Genomic DNA, 20306 nt, shown 5'->3' on the forward strand with positions numbered 1-20306 from the left:
TCTCTCACAGCTACCGGTAACCCGGACCCAGGTGCAACAAACGAACCTCTCATTTCTTACGTGCACTGGAGAAAATACTCTGGGTTACATCACAAAGAGCAGCCATCTCTGTGACACATACCTCCCATCGACTGCACGACCATTAGCCACACTACAAACTGTACAGAAATTAATGATTATTAATATGGCCACTCAATCTCACACACAAATTGTCGGCAGCTCCTCTTCTGAATTGAAAAAAAATAAAAAAATAAAAGATTAGATCAGCCGGTGATCGAGCGATCCCATCAGGAGCCGGTCGCTGCGGGCACCGTCCATAGCTTAAAAAAATGGCTTATATGATTTCTTAGAATGAAATAACATTAACGCTCATGTCAATGCATGGAATTGTTCTGAATGTAGATCTGGTCTGATCGAATGTTGATCCACGTGTGATCCTGCATGGTGATCCGGTCTGATTTAATATCAGGATCTTGAATGTTGATCAAGTCTGTTCGAGACTTGTGATCCCAAATTACGATCTGGTCTGTTGAACACTCATGATCAATATTATGATCAACACTCGAATTCTGGGTGGTGATCCAGTCTGATTGACACTAGGAATCGTGAATGTAGATCCAGTCTGATCACACCTGTCATTCCAAATAACATTCTGGTCTGATTGATTCTCGGGATTATGAATGCTGATCCCATCTGATCGAATGTAGATTCTCTTAGAATCATGAATGTTGATCTAGTCTAAGCGACACTTTGGATTATTAATGTTAATCCAGTACCATCGACACTTGTGACCCCAATTGACGATTTGGCTTATTTGAGACTCGAGATCGCAAATATTATATTTGACACTGGGGATCCTGGATGACAATTTAGTCTGATCGACACTGAAGATAAGGATTGTTAATCCAGCCTGATCACACAGTTGATCTCGAACAATGATCTGGTCTGATCGATACTCATGATGGTGAATATTAGTCCAGTCTGATCGACATCTGAGATCATGAATATTATTATTAAATGTGTGAAGAAGAGGAAAAAGTTGGTGCGCACTCTTGGGTCCGTTTAAAATCCTTGCTTTATTGGAACATCAATGAAAAGACAAACAGGCGGGAGACTACGTGCGGGATGAACAGGACTACAGCCGTTTCACGCAACACTGCGCTTCTACAGGTCCCAATGGTGAACGGAAATAGGGGGGTGTGTTTTATAGTATAACTGTGGCATTGTTGCCTGCCCCTTTTCCGTGCGTCATAGGCAATACAGAACTCCCAATTTGTAACATTACACAAATAAAATATAAAATATAAAACATACATGGGTGCTCAATTAAAAATACGTGGTATGTATAAACCTTTTTTCAATAAAGAGCGCAAGAGCTAAAATTAAATGCAGCTGAAAAACATTTTACATCATTATTGAGAGATCCACTTACAAGAAGACCGACATGTCAATACGTTCATTTAGTCCCATCGGACCTGTGGCGCTCGTGCGCATTATCCACTGTGCTTCACATCTCAGAAGGAGCCGATTTACATCGCCTCCCTGTGTTGGTGAATGAACCCTTTGTATGCCCGCAAAGCGGAGTGTCTGAACATTACCTGAATGAAATTGCCGTACGTGATTTATCAGGCGAGGGACGCCTTTCCCTGTCCGAACTGATGCAAAATGTTCTTTTATTCGGATATATAATGGGCGAATAGTTTTACCTATGTAGTAGAAACCGCACGAACAGAATAAAACGTAGACTACGTAGTTGGTTTTGCAAGAGATAAAATCTCTTATTTGTTGGTTAATTGGTCCTATTTGGACAGTGTTTCCTGTCATATGTTGTGGGCACAAGCTACAGTGTCCACATTTGAAATTCCCTTTCGGGATATCTTTATTGAGCCAATTCGAACGTTCGGTGGTAATGCGGTTTCGTACTAACATGTCCCCTATGTTTTTGCTGCGGCGGCTAGCGAAAAGGGGTCCCTCCTGTAGTCTGCTGGTAAGTTCTCCATCTTTTCCCAGGATATGCCAATTTTTTCTAATTATGGATCTGATGTGAGTATCCATTGGACCATATTTAAAACTGAAAATGAACTGCTTTTCTTTATTTGTTTGTCCTTTTTTATTACGAACAGATTTAGCATTAGAGTCCTCCTTAGTGGCTTTATCCAAAGCTTCATCAAGCAGAGAGCTTGGATATCCGCGATTTTGAAAGCGCCTATATAAATCATGTGATTGTCTTAAAAAACCACTCGGGCTGCTGTTAATTCTTTTAACTCTTAAAAACTGACTGAATGGTAGGGCTTGTTTAGTGTAAAAGGGGTGGGCACTTTGGAAATGCAGAAGCGCATTTGAAGCAGTGGGCTTACGATAAACCTCAGTATTAATTCTACCCTCATTAATATTTATTTTTACATCTAGGAACTCTAAATTTTGGTTACCATAGTGAGAGGTGAATTTCATATTGAGACAATTACTGTCTGATAGAAAATTAACAAAATTAATGAAGTCTTCTGCTGACCCGTCCCAGATGACTAGGACGTCATCCACGTATCTTATAAAGAGTTTTATATACCGAAGAAAGGGATTGGTGCTGGAATATACGTATTTGTCCTCAAAATATGCTAGAAAAAGGTTTGCCAGGGTACATGCGACTGATGTGCCCATGGCTGTACCTTCGCGTTGTATATACCAACGTGCGTCGAATTGAAAGGCATTATGTTTGAGGACAAATGCTAGGCTTTCGCAGATAAAATTAATGGTTTGAGTGTCCGTGGGGTTTTTTTGTAAGATTTCTCTTATTACTTCTACCCCTAGGTCCTGGGGTATCCTGGTGTACAAACTTTCCACATCTATTGACCCCAAGCTGAAAGTTTCTTGCCATGTGAAATCACCTATTGTTCGTAGGAGGTGGTTTGTGTCTTTTATGTACGATGGTATATCTTGTAATAGTGGGCGTAATAGCCAATCAAGGTATCTAGAGAGTGGCTCTGTTAAGGAGCCCACCCCCGATACAATAGGGCGACCTGGCGGATTATTTAAAGATTTATGGACCTTGGGCACGTGATACCAATAAGGTTTATTAGGTGAATCTGGGATCAATTTCTCGGCCTGTTTTTTGGACAATATACCCCTTTCTACATATATTCTCAATAGTGTTCTTAACTCACTCTGATGTTTGAGTGTAGGATCATTTGTTATCCTCTCATAGGTGGTACTATCTGTGAGCTGTCTCTGCGCCTCAGCCAAATAGTGATTTTTTGTTAATAAGACTATGTTACCCCCTTTATCTGATGCTCGTACTACCGTGTCTTGCCAGCTTTGGATTTCTTTTAGCGCTTTGTTTTCCATATTAGTTAAATTAGAAGGCATTGTTTTATATAGTAATGCTTCTATGTCTTTGTTAACCTGCGCTTCAAAGATATCGATAGGGTTACCTGGGGAAATTGGGGGCATGAAAGTGGATTTAACCCCTCCCAAAAACGGTTGTATTGGAGTATCTCGTGTATGGGTTAATTTCACCTCGGGGTCAGTTAATTTCAACAATGTTAGAGCATCATTTTGTGTGTCATTTTGGTTTCTCGAAACCATGAACCCAAGGGGACCTACCTGGCAGGGTACCTCTCCTGCCGGAACGGCGCCTGTGTTTTTATTAGTGGTTTTAAACATCTTAAACAAATGTATTTTGCGTACTGCTTTATATAGATCAATTTTGAACTCCACCACATCGAAGGGCTCAGGTATACAGAAATTAAGACCTTTTGATAAGACTGAAAGGTGGGACGAGTTGAGGTCGTGATCAGTCAGATTAATTACTGTATTTGATGACTGGAGCTCTATGTTGCTGGTCTCCATGACACCTGCTTCCTTTTCCCTTTTCTTTGCATTTTTGCTGCGGTGCCGTCGACCTCCACGTCGTGTGCGTCTTCTAAAGGGAGGGATCGTGAAGGTTGTGCTTCCTCAGGGTCCATTGTTAGCATGTGATCCTCGTTGGCACTAGAGTCCGAATCTGTTGTTAAGTAATCTTTTTTATTGGTCCTTTTATTTTTATTATAGGGGTTATATCTAGAATTCCTTTTCGTAACTATTCTATTCCCCTGTGTTTGATTTTTCTTATTCCAATTAAATATATGTCCGGACTCAAAGTCCAACTTGTCCCTTATAAACTTGTCTCTCTTTCTTAACTTTATTTCTGTTTGCAAATTAATCAGTCTATTATCGAGTTTTTTTTCCAAAGCTTTCCACTGTGTGTCAGATAACCTTGACTTAAGTTCTTCTCTTTACTTGTGTAATGTTACAAATTGGGAGTTCTGTATTGCCTATGACGCACGGAAAAGGGGCAGGCAACAATGCCACAGTTATACTATAAAACACACCCCCCTATTTCCGTTCACCATTGGGACCTGTAGAAGCGCAGTGTTGCGTGAAACGGCTGTAGTCCTGTTCATCCCGCACGTAGTCTCCCGCCTGTTTGTCTTTTCATTGATGTTCCAATAAAGCAAGGATTTTAAACGGACCCAAGAGTGCGCACCAACTTTTTCCTCTTCTTCACACATTGACTGATTTCTTTTGGACGACGCACCTACAGAGGCCGTTATATGAGAATTAAGGAGTCTCTCAGCAAGGATATCTCCCACCCTACGGGGTAAGTGCACTTCAGCGGTGCGGTTTCTTTTTCCTTTCTCTGCTTCCAAAATATTATTATTAACACTCAGGATTATAGATAATCTGATTGACAATCAGAAACATCAACATTGATTCGGTCTGATCGACTCTCAGGATTATGAATGTTGTTCCTGTCTGATCCCACACTAGGGATTACAAATTTGGAATCAGTCTGATCAACTGACTGGATAATGGTTATTATGATCGACAATGGAGTTCTCTGGATGATTATTCATTGTGATTGACACTAGGTATCATTAAAGTTTATCCTTTCTAATTGACACTTGCGATCCTGGTTGGTGATCCGGTATGACTGACACTCTGGATCATGTTGTTGCAGTTTGATACTTACGTGGGATCAGGAGGGAACTTTTCCCCTTGAAAGGCAGATTGTTTCATGCTTTATGTTTGCTTTTTCTTATTTACTTCTTATAAAACATTCAGGAAGACACAGCCCTCTGCAGTTTCCCCGTGACATCTCACTTCATTATTCCCATCACATATATTTATGTAGCTACTAAGCAATGACGCTGCAGAATCCCTGCCGAATAGGTGTCAGCTGTACGGTTGGGGAAGGACTAGACAAAATACAGGCAGCACCTTGTGCACTGCGAAACACTGGGACACATTGTACCATGGATCTGAAGCCGGACTCCTACGTGGTGCTGAGCGATGGGAATAAAATGCCGGTGATCGGATTTGGCACTGGGGCGGACTCGGTGAGTGTATCAGACATAAAGTAGCGGCTGCTCCACTGAATCCAAAGCAAAGCGGCATTACTGCTGGTCTCTCGCCACCGCAATGTTTCCCTATTTGAGACACTGTGCCATCACTCTGTGTCATTTAGCCCATAGAGAAACAATGAGATTTATAAAAAATTACATGTTATTAGGCTAAGTACACCATAGAACAAGCTGGTGATTGCACCAAGGTGGCCATTGACGTCGGATACCGCCACATCGACGGCGCAATTTTTTACGAGAATGAAGTCCAGGTCGGCCAAGCCATTAGATCAAAGATTGTGGATGGAACGATGAAGAGGGAAGACATATTTTACACTGGGAAGGTGACTAATCAAAATATTCTTTTCACTTTAACATGACCACTGGGTGGCGATGATGAGCTGTTACAGGCTTTTAATATATTTTGTAGCTTTGGGGCAATAACCACACACCTGAGAGGGTCCGACTGGGGCTGGAGAAATCTCTGAAGGATCTGCAGCTGGATTACATGGATCTCTTCCTGATCCACACCCCCGTGGATTTCAAGGTTTGTGGATATATGTGTGGATTGGCCGCAGCTCCCAATCAGATCAGAGCAGAAGACAGTATGTGTGAATTCTTTTTTCCCCCTCCAGCCCGGAGATGATCCCTTTCCCACAGATGGAAATGGGAAATTGGTTTTTCATAACACAGATATCCGAGAAACATGGAAGGTAAAATATATGAAAGATTATGGGTGACAGGTAAGATTCCCAGTTTCGGATGGAGCATCTCCCTGATTATCTTACCATAACCTCTAGGCTATGGAAGCGTGCAGAGACGCCGGCCTCGTCCGATCCATTGGTGTCTCCAATTTTAACCGCCGGCAACTGGAGCTGATTCTCAACATGCCAGGACTCAAGTACAAACCAGTGTGCAACCAGGTAAAAAAAAAAAAAACAACTTGTAATTTAAAAAAAATCCACAGGAGCTCTTCACTACAGGTTAAGTGTCGTATTGCAGTACAGCTCCTTTCACGTTAATGGAGCTGTAATACCAGATATAACCCATAGACACTTGTGGCGCTGTTTGTAAACAAAATGAGCCAAATTGTAATATTTTAACATCAACATGTTGTTTAGAGTGAAATGTTCTTTAAATAATTGAAACTTATGAACACTAATATATATAGTAAGGAGCCATTATATCTCTGCACAGGTGGAATGTCACATATTCCTCAATCAGAACAAATTACTGGCGTTCTGCAAATCTCGTGATATCTTGCTGGTCGGATTCAGCGTACTGGGGTCCAGCAGAATAGAGGGCTGGTAAGAACAAGAATATTGTATTATTATATGTGATGATGAGGTCCAAGAAAAAAGGCAGATGTAATAATATTATTGCAATAATACTGCCCCTTTTGTAGAAGAATATAACTGCTATAATACAGTCCCTATGTGCAAGAATATAACTACTATAATACTGCTCCTATGTACAAGAATATAACTACTATAATACTGCTCCTATGTACAAGAATATAACTACTATAATACTGCCCCTATATACTGTACAAGAATATAACTACTATAATACTGCCCCTATGTACAAGAATATAACTACTATAATACTGCCCCTATGTGCAAGAATATAACTACTATAATACTGCTCCTATGTACAAGAATATAACTACTATAATACTGCCCCTATATACAAGAATATAACTACTATAATACTGCCCCTATATACTGTACAAGAATATAACTACTATAATACTGCCCCTATGTACAAGAATATAACTACTATAATACTGCCCCTATGTGCAAGAATATAACTACTATAATACTGCTCCTATGTACAAGAATATAACTACTATAATACTGCCCCTATATACAAGAATATAACTACTATAATACTGCCCCTATATACTGTACAAGAATATAACTACTATAATACTGCCCCTATGTACAAGAATATAACTACTATAATACTGCTCCTATGTACAAGAATATAACTACTATAATACTGCCCCTATGTACAAGAATATAACTACTATAATACTGCCCCTATATACAAGAATATAACTACTATAATACTTCCCCTATGTACAAGAATATAATTACTATAATACCGCCCCTATATACAAGAATATAACTACTATAATACTGCCCCTATATACTGTACAAGAATATAACTACTATAATACTGCCCCTATGTACAAGAATATAACTTGTACATAGGGGCAATAACTCTGACCACAACCTTCTCACATTCTCATCTCTCTCCACTCCATGTCTAGAGTCCCCACCCCACAAACTTTCACACCCTCGCAGAAATCTTAAACATCTTGACCTACATTCATTCTCTGAATCCCTCCTCCCTCTCACAGACATAAGTTCCATACACAATGCGGATGACGCTGCCGCTCTATATAACACCACAATAGCTGTAGCTTTGGAATCTGCTGCCCCACTTACACATACCAAGCTCACAAAATCAACAGACAGCCCTGGCACACCAGCCTGACCAAAGAACTGAGGCGAGCTTCCAGGGCTGCTGAGCGCAGATGGAAAAGATCCCACTCCAACGACCACTTAATCGCATTCAAACAGTCCCTCACTACTTTCAAGACCGCACTCGCCACAGCTAAACAAACCTACTTCTCATCTCTCATATCCTCCCTGTCTCACAACCCTAAACAGTTATTCAACACCTTCAATTCTCTCCTCCGTCCCCCAGCACCTCCTCCCTCCCCACTTATCTCTGCTGAAGACTTTGCCTCATTCTTCAAGCAGAAGATTGATAACATCAGAGACAGTTTTGGTCAACAAGCCCCAGAGCCCTTCCTCCCAACTTCCCTACCCTCCACCTCCAAAACCAACTACTCCACCATTACAGAAGATCAACTCGCCACTCTACTCTCAAGATCGCATCTCACCACCTGTGCACTTGACCCGCTCCCATCCCACCTCATCCCAAACTTCACCACAATCTTCATCCCAACCCTAACCCATCTCTTCAACCTATCACTAACAACTGGTGTTTTCCCCTCAAGCTTTAAACATGCCTCCATCACACCTATCCTCAAAAAGCCCTCACTTGACCCATCCTCTGTATCTAGCTATCGCCCTATATCACTTCTCCCTTATGCCTCCAAACTACTGGAACAACACGTCTACTGTTGTGAATTTGCTTTTTGCTCCCTCTAGTGGTTACTAGTTTTTTGACTCTGGTTTTTCTGTCATTCCTTTTATCCGCACCTGGGTCGTTAGTTAGGGGTGTTGCTATATAAGCTCCCTGGACCTTCAGTTCAATGCCTGGCAACGTAGTTATCAGAGCTAGTCTGCTGTGCTCTTGTCTACTGATCCTGGTTCCAGTTATATCAGCTAAGTCTGCCTTTTGCTTTTTGCTATTTGTTTTGTTTTGTATTTTTGTCCAGCTTGTTCCAAATCTATATCCTGACCTTTGCTGGAAGCTCTAGGGGGGCTGGTGTTCTCCCCCCGGACCGTTAGACGGTTCGGGGGTTCTTGAATTTCCAGTGTGGATTTTGATAGGGTTTTTGTTGACCATATAAGTTACCTTTCTTTATTCTGCTATCAGTAAGCGGGCCTCTCTGTGCTAAACCTGGTTCATTTCTGTGTTTGTCATTTCCTCTTACCTAACCGTCATTATTTGTGGGGGGCTTCTATCCAGCTTTGGGGTCCCCTTCTCTGGAGGCAAGAAAGGTCTTTGTTTTCCTCTACTAGGGGTAGCTAGATTCTCCGGCTGGCGCGTGTCATCTAGAATCAACGTAGGAATGATCCCCAGCTACTTCTAGTGTTGGCGTTAGGAGTAGATATATGGTCAACCCAGTTACCACTGCCCTATGAGCTGGATTTTTGTACTCTGCAGACTTCCACGTTCCTCTGAGACCCTCGCCATTGGGGTCATAACAGTTTGCCAGGCCAGTATTAAATGTTTAATGCATTGCAGAAGAGGGATTATAAGAAAGAAGATTCTGAGTTTTTTTTTTTTTTTTTTCTTCTTCCCCTTTACCTCAGAGTGGCTATGCTTGCTGCAGACATGAATGTCCAGACCTTGATTACAAGTGTGGACCAGCTGGCTACTCGTGTGCAGGGCATACAAGACTATGTTATCAGAAATCCTAGGTCAGAACCTAAAATACCGATTCCTGAACTGTTTTCCGGAGACAGGTTTAAGTTTAGGAATTTCGTGAATAATTGTAAATTGTTTTTGTCCCTGAGACCCTGTTCATCTGGAGATTCTGCTCAGCAAGTAAAAATTGTTATTTCGTTCTTACGGGGCGACCCTCAGGATTGGGCTTTTTCGCTGGCGCCAGGAGATCCGGCATTGGCTGATCTTGATGCGTTTTTTCTGGCGCTCGGTTTACTTTATGAGGAACCCAATCTTGAGATTCAGGCAGAAAAGGCCTTGCTGGCTATGTCTCAGGGGCAGGACGAGGCTGAAGTGTATTGCCAAAAATTTCGGAAATGGTCCGTGCTGACACATTGGAACGAGTGTGCACTGGCCGCTAATTTTAGAAATGGCCTTTCTGAAGCCATTAAGAATGTTATGGTGGGTTTTCCCATTCCCACAGGTCTGAATGATACTATGGCACTGGCTATTCAAATTGACCGGCGGTTGCGGGAGCGCAAAACCGCAAATTCCCTCATGGTGTTGTCTGAACAGACACCTAATTCGGTGCAATGTGATAGAAAAACCGCAAATTCCCTCATGGTGTTGTCTGAACAGACACCTGATTTAATGCAATGTGATAGAATCCTGACTAGAAATGAGCGGAAAATTCATAGACGCCGGAATGGCTTGTGCTACTACTGTGGTGATTCTACACATGTTATCTCAGCATGCTCTAAACGTATAGCTAAGGTTGTTAGTCCTGTCTCCGTTGGTAATTTGCAACCTAAATTTATTCTGTCTGTAACTTTGATTTGCTCACTGTCATCTTATCCTGTCATGGCGTTTGTAGATTCAGGTGCTGCCCTGAGTCTCATGGATCTCTCATTTGCTAAGCGCTGTGGTTTTACTCTTGAACCATTAGAAAATCCTATTCCTCTTAGGGGTATTGATGCTACACCATTGGCAGCAAATAAACCGCAGTATTGGACACAGGTTACCATGTGCATGACTCCTGAACACCGCGAGGTGATACGTTTCCTGGTTTTACATAAAATGCATGATTTGGTTGTTTTAGGGCTGCCATGGTTACAGACCCATAATCCAGTCCTGGACTGGAAGGCTATGTCAGTCTCAAGTTGGGGCTGTCGTGGTATTCATGGGGATTCCCTGCCTGTGTCTATTGCTTCTTCTACGCCTTCGGAAGTTCCGGAGTATTTGTCTGATTATCAGGATGTCTTCAGTGAGTCTGAGTCCAGTGCACTGCCTCCTCATAGGGACTGTGACTGTGCTATAGATTTGATCCCAGGCAGTAAATTTCCTAAGGGAAGACTGTTTAATCTGTCGGTACCTGAACATACCGCTATGCGTTCATATATCAAGGAGTCTCTGGAGAAAGGACATATTCGTCCGTCTTCTTCCCCTCTTGGTGCGGGATTCTTTTTTGTGGCAAAAAAGGACGGATCTTTGAGACCTTGTATTGATTATCGGCTTTTAAATAAGATCACTGTCAAATTTCAGTATCCTTTACCGCTGTTGTCTGACTTGTTTGCCCGGATTAAGGGTGCCAAGTGGTTCACCAAGATAGACCTTCGTGGTGCGTACAACCTTGTGCGCATTAAGCAAGGTGATGAATGGAAAACCGCATTCAATACGCCCGAAGGTCATTTTGAGTACTTGGTGATGCCTTTTGGGCTCTCCAATGCGCCTTCAGTTTTTCAGTCCTTTATGCATGACATTTTCCGGAAGTATCTGGATAAATTTTTGATTGTTTATCTGGATGATATTTTGGTTTTTTCTGATAATTGGGATTCGCATGTGGAGCAGGTCAGGTTGGTCTTTAAAATTTTGCGTGAAAATTCTTTGTTTGTCAAGGGCTCAAAGTGTCTCTTTGGTGTACAGAAGGTTCCCTTTTTGGGGTTCATTTTTTCCCCTTCTGCTGTGGAGATGGACCCAGTCAAGGTCCGAGCTATTCTTGATTGGACTCAGCCCTCGTCAGTTAAGAGTCTTCAGAAGTTCTTGGGCTTCGCTAACTTCTACCGTCGTTTTATCGCTAATTTTTCTAGCATTGTGAAACCTTTGACGGATATGACCAAGAAGGGCTCCGATGTAGCTAACTGGGCTCCTGCTGCCGTGGAGGCTTTCCAGGAGTTGAAACGCCGGTTTACTTCGGCGCCTGTTTTGTGCCAGCCTGACGTCTCACTTCCCTTTCAGGTTGAGGTGGATGCTTCGGAGATTGGGGCAGGGGCCGTTTTGTCGCAGAGAGGCCCTGGTTGCTCTGTTATGAAACCTTGTGCCTTTTTCTCTAGGAAGTTTTCGCCTGCCGAGCGAAATTATGATGTGGGCAATCGGGAGTTGTTGGCCATGAAATGGGCATTTGAGGAGTGGCGTCATTGGCTCGAGGGTGCTAAGCATCGTGTGGTGGTCTTGACTGATCACAAAAATCTGATGTATCTCGAGTCTGCTAAACGCCTTAATCCGAGACAGGCCCGCTGGTCATTGTTTTTCTCCCGCTTTGATTTTGTTGTCTCGTATTTACCAGGTTCAAAGAATGTGAAGGCCGATGCTCTTTCTAGGAGCTTTGTGCCTGATGCTCCTGGAGTCGCTGATCCTGTTGGTATTCTTAAAGATGGAGTTATCTTGTCAGCTATTTCTCCGGATCTGCGACGTGTGTTGCAGAGATTTCAGGCTGATAGGCCTGAGTCTTGTCCACCTGACAGACTGTTTGTCCCGGATAAGTGGACCAGCAGAGTCATTTCCGAGGTTCATTCCTCGGTGTTGGCAGGTCACCCGGGAATTTTTGGCACCAGAGATCTGGTGGCCAGGTCCTTTTGGTGGCCTTCCTTGTCAAGGGATGTGCGGTCATTTGTGCAGTCCTGTGGGACTTGTGCTCGAGCTAAGCCTTGCTGTTCTCGTGCCAGCGGTTTGCTCTTGCCCTTGCCTGTCCCGAAGAGACCTTGGACACATATCTCCATGGATTTCATTTCTGATCTTCCGCTATCTCAGGGCATGTCCGTTATCTGGGTGATATGTGATCGCTTCTCCAAGATGGTCCATTTGGTTCCTTTGCCTAAGCTGCCTTCCTCTTCCGATCTGGTTCCTGTGTTTTTCCAGAACGTGGTTCGTTTGCACGGCATCCCTGAGAATATTGTGTCAGACAGAGGATCCCAGTTCGTTTCCAGGTTCTGGCGATCCTTTTGTAGTAGGATGGGCATTGATTTGTCGTTTTCGTCTGCTTTCCATCCTCAGACTAATGGACAGACGGAGCGAACCAATCAGACTTTGGAGGCTTATTTGAGGTGTTTTGTCTCTGCTGATCAGGACGATTGGGTGACATTCTTGCCATTGGCTGAGTTTGCCCTTAATAATCGGGCTAGTTCCGCCACCTTGGTTTCGCCTTTTTTCTGCAACTCTGGTTTCCATCCTCGCTTTTCTTCGGGTCATGTGGAACCTTCTGACTGCCCTGGGGTGGATTCTGTGGTGGATAGGTTGCAGCAGATCTGGAATCATGTGGTGGACAACTTGAAGTTGTCACAGGAGAAGGCTCAGCGCTTTGCCAACCGCCGCCGCGGTGTGGGTCCCCGACTACGCGTTGGGGATTTGGTATGGCTTTCTTCCCGCTTTGTTCCTATGAAGGTCTCCTCTCCCAAATTTAAACCTCGTTTTATTGGGCCTTACAAGATATTGGAAATCCTTAATCCTGTATCTTTTCGTCTGGATCTTCCTGTGTCGTTTGCTATTCACAATGTATTTCATAGGTCCTTGTTGCGGCGGTACATTGTGCCTGTAGTTCCTTCTGCTGAGCCTCCTGCTCCGGTGTTGGTTGAGGGCGAGTTGGAGTACGTGGTGGAGAAGATCTTGGATTCTCGCCTCTCCAGGCGGAGGCTTCAGTACCTGGTCAAGTGGAAGGGCTATGGTCAGGAGGATAATTCCTGGGTGGTCGCCTCTGATGTTCATGCGGCCGATTTAGTTCGTGCCTTTCATGCCGCTCATCCTGATCGCCCTGGTGGTCGTGGTGAGGGTTCGGTGACCCCTCACTAAGGGGGGGGTACTGTTGTGAATTTGCTTTTTGCTCCCTCTAGTGGTTACTAGTTTTTTGACTCTGGTTTTTCTGTCATTCCTTTTATCCGCACCTGGGTCGTTAGTTAGGGGTGTTGCTATATAAGCTCCCTGGACCTTCAGTTCAATGCCTGGCAACGTAGTTATCAGAGCTAGTCTGCTGTGCTCTTGTCTACTGATCCTGGTTCCAGTTATATCAGCTAAGTCTGCCTTTTGCTTTTTGCTATTTGTTTTGTTTTGTATTTTTGTCCAGCTTGTTCCAAATCTATATCCTGACCTTTGCTGGAAGCTCTAGGGGGGCTGGTGTTCTCCCCCCGGACCGTTAGACGGTTCGGGGGTTCTTGAATTTCCAGTGTGGATTTTGATAGGGTTTTTGTTGACCATATAAGTTACCTTTCTTTATTCTGCTATCAGTAAGCGGGCCTCTCTGTGCTAAACCTGGTTCATTTCTGTGTTTGTCATTTCCTCTTACCTAACCGTCATTATTTGTGGGGGGCTTCTATCCAGCTTTGGGGTCCCCTTCTCTGGAGGCAAGAAAGGTCTTTGTTTTCCTCTACTAGGGGTAGCTAGATTCTCCGGCTGGCGCGTGTCATCTAGAATCAACGTAGGAATGATCCCCAGCTACTTCTAGTGTTGGCGTTAGGAGTAGATATATGGTCAACCCAGTTACCACTGCCCTATGAGCTGGATTTTTGTACTCTGCAGACTTCCACGTTCCTCTGAGACCCTCGCCATTGGGGTCATAACAGTCTACCTTGAACTGTCCTCCCATCTCTCTTCTTGCTCCCTCTTTGACCGCTTACAATCTGGCTTCCGGTCACACCATTCCACTGAAACTGCCCTAACTAAGGTCACCAATGACCTCTTAACCGCCAAGAGCAAGCGACACTACTCTGTCCTCCTCCTCCTCGACCTGTCGGCTGCCTTTGACACAGTGGACCATTCCCTATTATTACAGACCCTCTCATCCTTTGGCATCACAGACTTGGCCCTATCCTGGATCTCATCATACCTAACAGACCGGACATTCAGCGTCTCCCACTCACACACCACCTCCTCACCTCGCCCCCTATCTGTCGGAGTCCCACAAGGTTCAGTCCTTGGGCCCCTGCTCTTCTCCATTTACACCTTTGGCCTGGGACAGCTCATAGAATCTCATGGCTTTCAATATCACCTCTATGCTGATGACACACAGATCTACATCTCTGGACCAGATATCACCTCCCTACTAACCAGAATCCCTCAATGTCTGTCCACTATTTCATCCTTCTTCTCCGCTAGATTTCTGAAACTTAACATGGACAAAACAGAATTCATCATCTTTCCCCCATCTCACGTGACCCCCCCAACGAACCTATCCATTACAGTAAATGGCTGCCCACTCTCCCCAGTCCCACAAGCTCGCTGCCTCGGGGTAATCCTTGACGCTGATCTCTCCTTCAAACCACATATCCAAGCCCTTTCCACTTCCTGCCGACATCAACTCAAAAATATTGCACGAATCCGTTCATTCCTCAACCAAGAATCTGCAAAAACCCTAGTCCATGCCCTCATCATCTCTCGCCTTGACTACTGCAACCTCCTGCTCTGTGGCCTCCCCTCAAACACTCTCGCACCCCTCCAATCTATTCTAAACTCTGCTGCCCGACTAATCCACCTGTCCCCCCGCTATTCTCCGGCCCCTCCCCTCTGTCAATCCCTTCAGTGGCTCCCCATTGCCCAGAGACTCCAGTACAAAACCCTAACCATGACGTACAAAGCCATCCACAACCTGTCTCCTCCTTACATCTGTGACCTCATCTCCCGGTACTTTCCTACACGCAACCTCCGATCCTCACAAGATCTCCTTCTCTACTCCCCTCTTATCTCCTCTTCCCACAATCGTATACAAGATTTCTCTAGCGTATCACCCCTACTCTGGAACCCTCTACCACAACACATCAGACTCTCGCCCACCATCGAAACCTTCAAAAAGAATCTGAAGACCCACCTCTTCCGACAAGCCTACAACCTGCAGTAACCACCGATCGACCAAACCGCTGCATGACCAGCTCTACCCTCACCTACTGTATTCTCACCCATCCCTTGTAGATTGTGAGCCTTCGCGGGCAGGGTCCTCTCTCCTACTGTACCAGTTATGACTTGTATTGTTCAAGATTATTGTACTTGTTTTTATTATGTATACCCCTCCTCACTTGTAAAGCGCCATGGAATAAATGGCGCTATAACAATAAATAATAATAATAATAATAATAATAATAATAACTACTATAATACTGTTCCTATGTGCAAGAATATAACTACTATAATACTGCTCCTATGTACAAGAATATAACTACTATAATACTACTCCTATGTACAAGAATATAATTACTATAATACAGCCCCTATGTACAAGAATATAACTACTATAATACAGCCCCTATGTAGAAGAATATAACTACTATAATACAGCCCCTATGTACAAGAATATAACTACTATAATACTGCTCCTATGTGCAAGAATATAACTGCTATAATACTACTCCTATGTACAAGAATATAACTACTATAATACAGCCCCTATGTACAAGAATATAACTACTATAATACTGCCCCTATGTACAAGAATATAACTACTATAATACTGCTCCCTATGTACAAGAATATAACTACTATAATACTGCTCCTATGTACAAGAATATAACTACTATAATACTGCTCCTAAGTACAAGAATATAACTTCTATAATACTGCTCCCTACGAACAATAATATAACTACTATTATAAGAACAAGAACATTGTATTATTATATGTGATGAAGTCCAAGAAAAAAGGCAGATAAAATAATATTATTGCAATAATACTGCCCCTATGTACAAGAATATAACTACTATAATACTGCCTCCTATATACAAGAATATAACTATTATAATACTGGTCCTATGTACATGAATATAACTACTATAATACTGTCCCTTATGCACCAGAATATATTTAGTATAATACTGCTCCCTGTACAAGAATATAACTACTATAATACTGCTCCTATATATAAGAATATAACTACTATAATACTGCCCCTATGTACAAGAATATAACTACAATAATACTGCTCCTATGTACAGGAATAAAACTACTTGTTTCACTGCCCATGTCTTACCCTTCACATCCTGTCTCTTGTAATAGAGACTATCATGGGATAGTAGTAACAGTATCCTCCATAGTATGCATATGATAGAATTACATATAGTGCTGATATAATGGTGCCTTTCATAGAATGCGACATCACTGATCGCCATATAATGACAATTTTTTTTGTGCATTTTTGGAACACACTAAACCAATGTGCTTGTTGCCTATACTTTCACCAAAATTTTAGGAAAAGTGTGAGATTTAGTTTATTTTCTTTCTGACAGGATTGATCAGAATTCCCCCAAAGTGCTTGAAGACCCTGTTTTAAATACAGTCGCTAAGAAGCTGAACCGCTCTCCTGCGCAGGTGGCCCTGAGATATTTGCTACAGAGGGGATGTGTCGTCTTGGCAAAAAGCTTCAACCCTGAGAGGATCAAGCAAAACTTCCAGGTAAATAAAGAAATCTAAAATTTGAATAATTTCCTTCCTTTTAAAAATAATCTATATTTTTTATTACTTTTCATTTACAGGTTTTTGACTTTGACTTAAGGGATGAAGATATGAAATCTCTAGATGGAGTCAATAAAGACATGCGTTACATGACTGTCGATTCGTAAGTACGTTCTAGTTTCTGAGAACAAATTTGTTTATATTTTTTTCTTTACATTAATCTTTATTATATTTTTGCAATTTTATTTTAATGTACTTTTATTTATTATCTTTTATTTCATGACCTTACTTTACTTTCTTCTTTTTTAAATTTTAGCTGGAAAGAAAGCCCCAAGTATCCATTTGACGATGAGTTTTAAGAACATTAGCCAATTTCTCTGGATTCATCATTATAATCCCGGTGTCTTATTACACAGGTCAACAAAAAAAATTTTTTTTTCTGGTGTCCAAAATATTTTAATGAATTTGGGGTATTTTTGGGGTGCTGATTCTGAATATGTCATCAGTTTTGCCAGATTGGCTCAAGTTTTTGAGATTTTTGGTATCTTATTTATAGCACTTGTTGGTAAATGCGACGCATCATCTCATTAATTTCTTTGGATTAGTACTTGAACTGAGCAGTTCTCAATATAGTTTTGTGTTAATTAGTGTTCTAAAAGTTTGTTCATAGCTTGATTTTTGCACTAACTTTATGTTGTTGTCTGTTTTCCAGTGAAAAGCATGAACTCATCAAGAAGAAGTTGTCTTAACGATCCAGACTCATTCTGTTACATTTGTGGTGAATACACACTGCCAAAACATAGAAGAAACATAACAGACTTCGTAAAAAAAGTGTATTTTGCCTATTTTGGGGTTATGCTTGGGGACCAAGACAAGTTTTGGGCACCACACATAGTGTGCAAAGCATGTATCGAATTATTACGAAAATGGAGCAAAGGACAAAGAAAAAGCTTCAAATTTGGTGTTCCAATGGTGTGGAGAGAGCCAAAAAATCATCATGATGACTGTTATTTCTGTGCAGTGCAAGTGCAAGGATTCAATAAGCATAAGAAATGAAAATGGGAGTAACATGGAATCTGCAAGAAGGCCTGTCCCTCATTGTGAAGATGTGCCTGTACCTGTGTTTACCATAAATAACAGTCATCATGATGATTTTTTGGCTCTCTCCACACCATTGGAACACCAAATTTGAAGCTTTTTCTTTGTCCTTTGCTCCATTTTCGTAATAATTCGATACATGCTTTGCACACTATGTGTGGTGCCCAAAACTTGTCTTGGTCCCCAAGCATAACCCCAAAATAGGCAAAATACACTTTTTTTACGAAGTCTGTTATGTTTCTTCTATGTTTTGGCAGTGTGTATTCACCACAAATGTAACAGAATGAGTCTGGATCGTTAAGACAACTTCTTCTTGATGAGTTCATGCTTTTCACTGGAAAACAGACAACAACATAAAGTTAGTGCAAAAATCAAGCTATGAACAAACTTTTAGAACACTAATTAACACAAAACTATATTGAGAACTGCTCAGTTCAAGTACTAATCCAAAGAAATTAATGAGATGATGCGTCGCATTTACCAACAAGTGCTATAAATAAGATACCAAAAATCTCAAAAACTTGAGCCAATCTGGCAAAACTGATGACATATTCAGAATCAGCACCCCAAAAATACCCTAAATTCGATGAAATATCTTTGGCACCAAAAATGCTGTTGACCAGTGTTATCTTAGTCTAGCAGATTCCAATCTACAGAGAATATATGATCTATGAAATTGATTCTGACTGTGCTGTACTGCTTATTATGGCTCGGACTTGAAATTACAGCATATAGACACATTTTAACAAACAATAAGAAATTCTAAGGCTGAGTACAGATGCTGCAATTACACAGCAAAGTCAAGAGTACAACACTCTTCTTTATGTTGACATAAAATAAATTTTGTGTCCAATTTAATTTGAAGGTGTCATCTCTTGGAAAGATTTGCTAATACCCAGTTAACTGATAAAAAACTAATTATGTATTTCAATACCTTTAATCCTCTTAAAATTCTGTACAAAATAGTTTCTATTTCATTGTTTTCTGTCTTTTATATGGCTGTCAAATAGCTGAGAATCTGTAGCGGCATCTGTGATCGTGCCCATAGCAGTCCCTTAGCATTTTATTTAAACGCCCTTAAATTTATACAAATGTATGTGTTAGGAGTCAAGTTCCCGCCTCTGCACAGGGGAAATCTCGAATCATCTCCGCTGCAGTCTTCCATTCTTCTCCAGCCGCAGTAGAGCCTGCTCAGCAGAGACGTTGGTCCCAGCGCCTGGCTCAGCCTGATATGGTGCGGATGATTACTGCTGCTTTTCCAGGCTCAGCCATAGTAGCCTGTACTCGTCTGCGGCTAGCAGACGTCTCTGGGCCTAAGTCCTGCTTTTCCCCTTCTGAGCATGCCCAGGGTAATACATCTCATTGGAGGTCGGGGGTCAAATGCTCAGGTACTGCAGCAGCTCCCATTGGTCCTCTAGGAAGGTCCTGAAGTTGCTCGGGTACTGTACCAGCTCCCATTGGTTCTCTAGGAAGGTCCTGAAGTTGCTGCATCTATGAAAGGTTCGCATGGCCGCACGGCCATGCGCTAGTATTAACCTAAGTTATGAGCTCAACGCCAGTGTGGTCATGCTTGCATGTGGTCATGGATCAGCTGAAATAAGCCCCTAGAATACCGGCACCTCCGGTGAGGAGTTTGTGTATGTGGATTCAGGGTTTGGCTGAAATAAGCCCCTAGAACACCGGCACCTCTGGTGAGGAGTTTTGTGTGTGCTATGCTGACTCCATGACCACTGTTGGCTCTCTTAGGTAGCTGTTCCTCTGTGAGATTAACAGGGCACAGCGTTCTCTTTCTCAAGCGAATCTGTGAAGTAACAGAGTTCGCTTTTACTATTCAATATATATATATATATACTTGGTGCGTTCCGCCAACCCTAACAGAATGTGTTATTATTTTAGTTTAAAATACTATACTCTGCTGGTTTCCACCATGTAGGTTTCATTTTTACTGTTCTGGCTTTAAATATGATACAGTATATGAAGTAAAACAAATAAAATAAAACAAAATAAACAGTATCAAGATATTATGATGTTAGAGTGTCCCCAAGGTCAGCTTTGTAACAATGCACCTCTATGGGCGGTGGAGCCGCATATTCATCCCTG

At 42.2% G+C, this 20306-nt stretch overlaps 1 protein-coding gene across 2 annotated transcripts; it reads left to right on the top strand.

Annotated features, from left to right (window-relative positions):
• The first annotated feature begins 5115 nt into the window (after positions 1 to 5115).
• On the top strand, positions 5116 to 19002 carry LOC143776949 (aldo-keto reductase family 1 member C1-like). Of its 2 annotated transcripts, none has more exons than XR_013215951.1 (10): positions 5116 to 5372; positions 5546 to 5719; positions 5806 to 5922; positions 6011 to 6088; positions 6176 to 6298; positions 6573 to 6682; positions 16943 to 17108; positions 17189 to 17275; positions 17425 to 17516; positions 18832 to 19002. XR_013215951.1 is itself a non-coding variant. In XM_077266818.1 (10 exons), exons 1-9 carry the CDS (start codon positions 5178 to 5180, stop codon positions 17465 to 17467), a joined length of 1089 nt encoding a protein of 362 aa, XP_077122933.1. In that variant the 5' UTR covers positions 5116 to 5177; the 3' UTR covers positions 17468 to 17516; positions 18832 to 19002. The 2 variants fall into 2 exon arrangements, 1 of the variants encoding a protein (XP_077122933.1); XM_077266818.1 differs by having other exon boundaries at positions 17189 to 17271.
• Positions 19003 to 20306: the final 1304 nt, after the last annotated feature.

The sequence above is a fragment of the Ranitomeya variabilis genome, chromosome 5, assembly GCF_051348905.1.
Source record: "Ranitomeya variabilis isolate aRanVar5 chromosome 5, aRanVar5.hap1, whole genome shotgun sequence".
In the NCBI taxonomy this organism is placed as follows: domain Eukaryota; kingdom Metazoa; phylum Chordata; class Amphibia; order Anura; family Dendrobatidae; genus Ranitomeya; species Ranitomeya variabilis.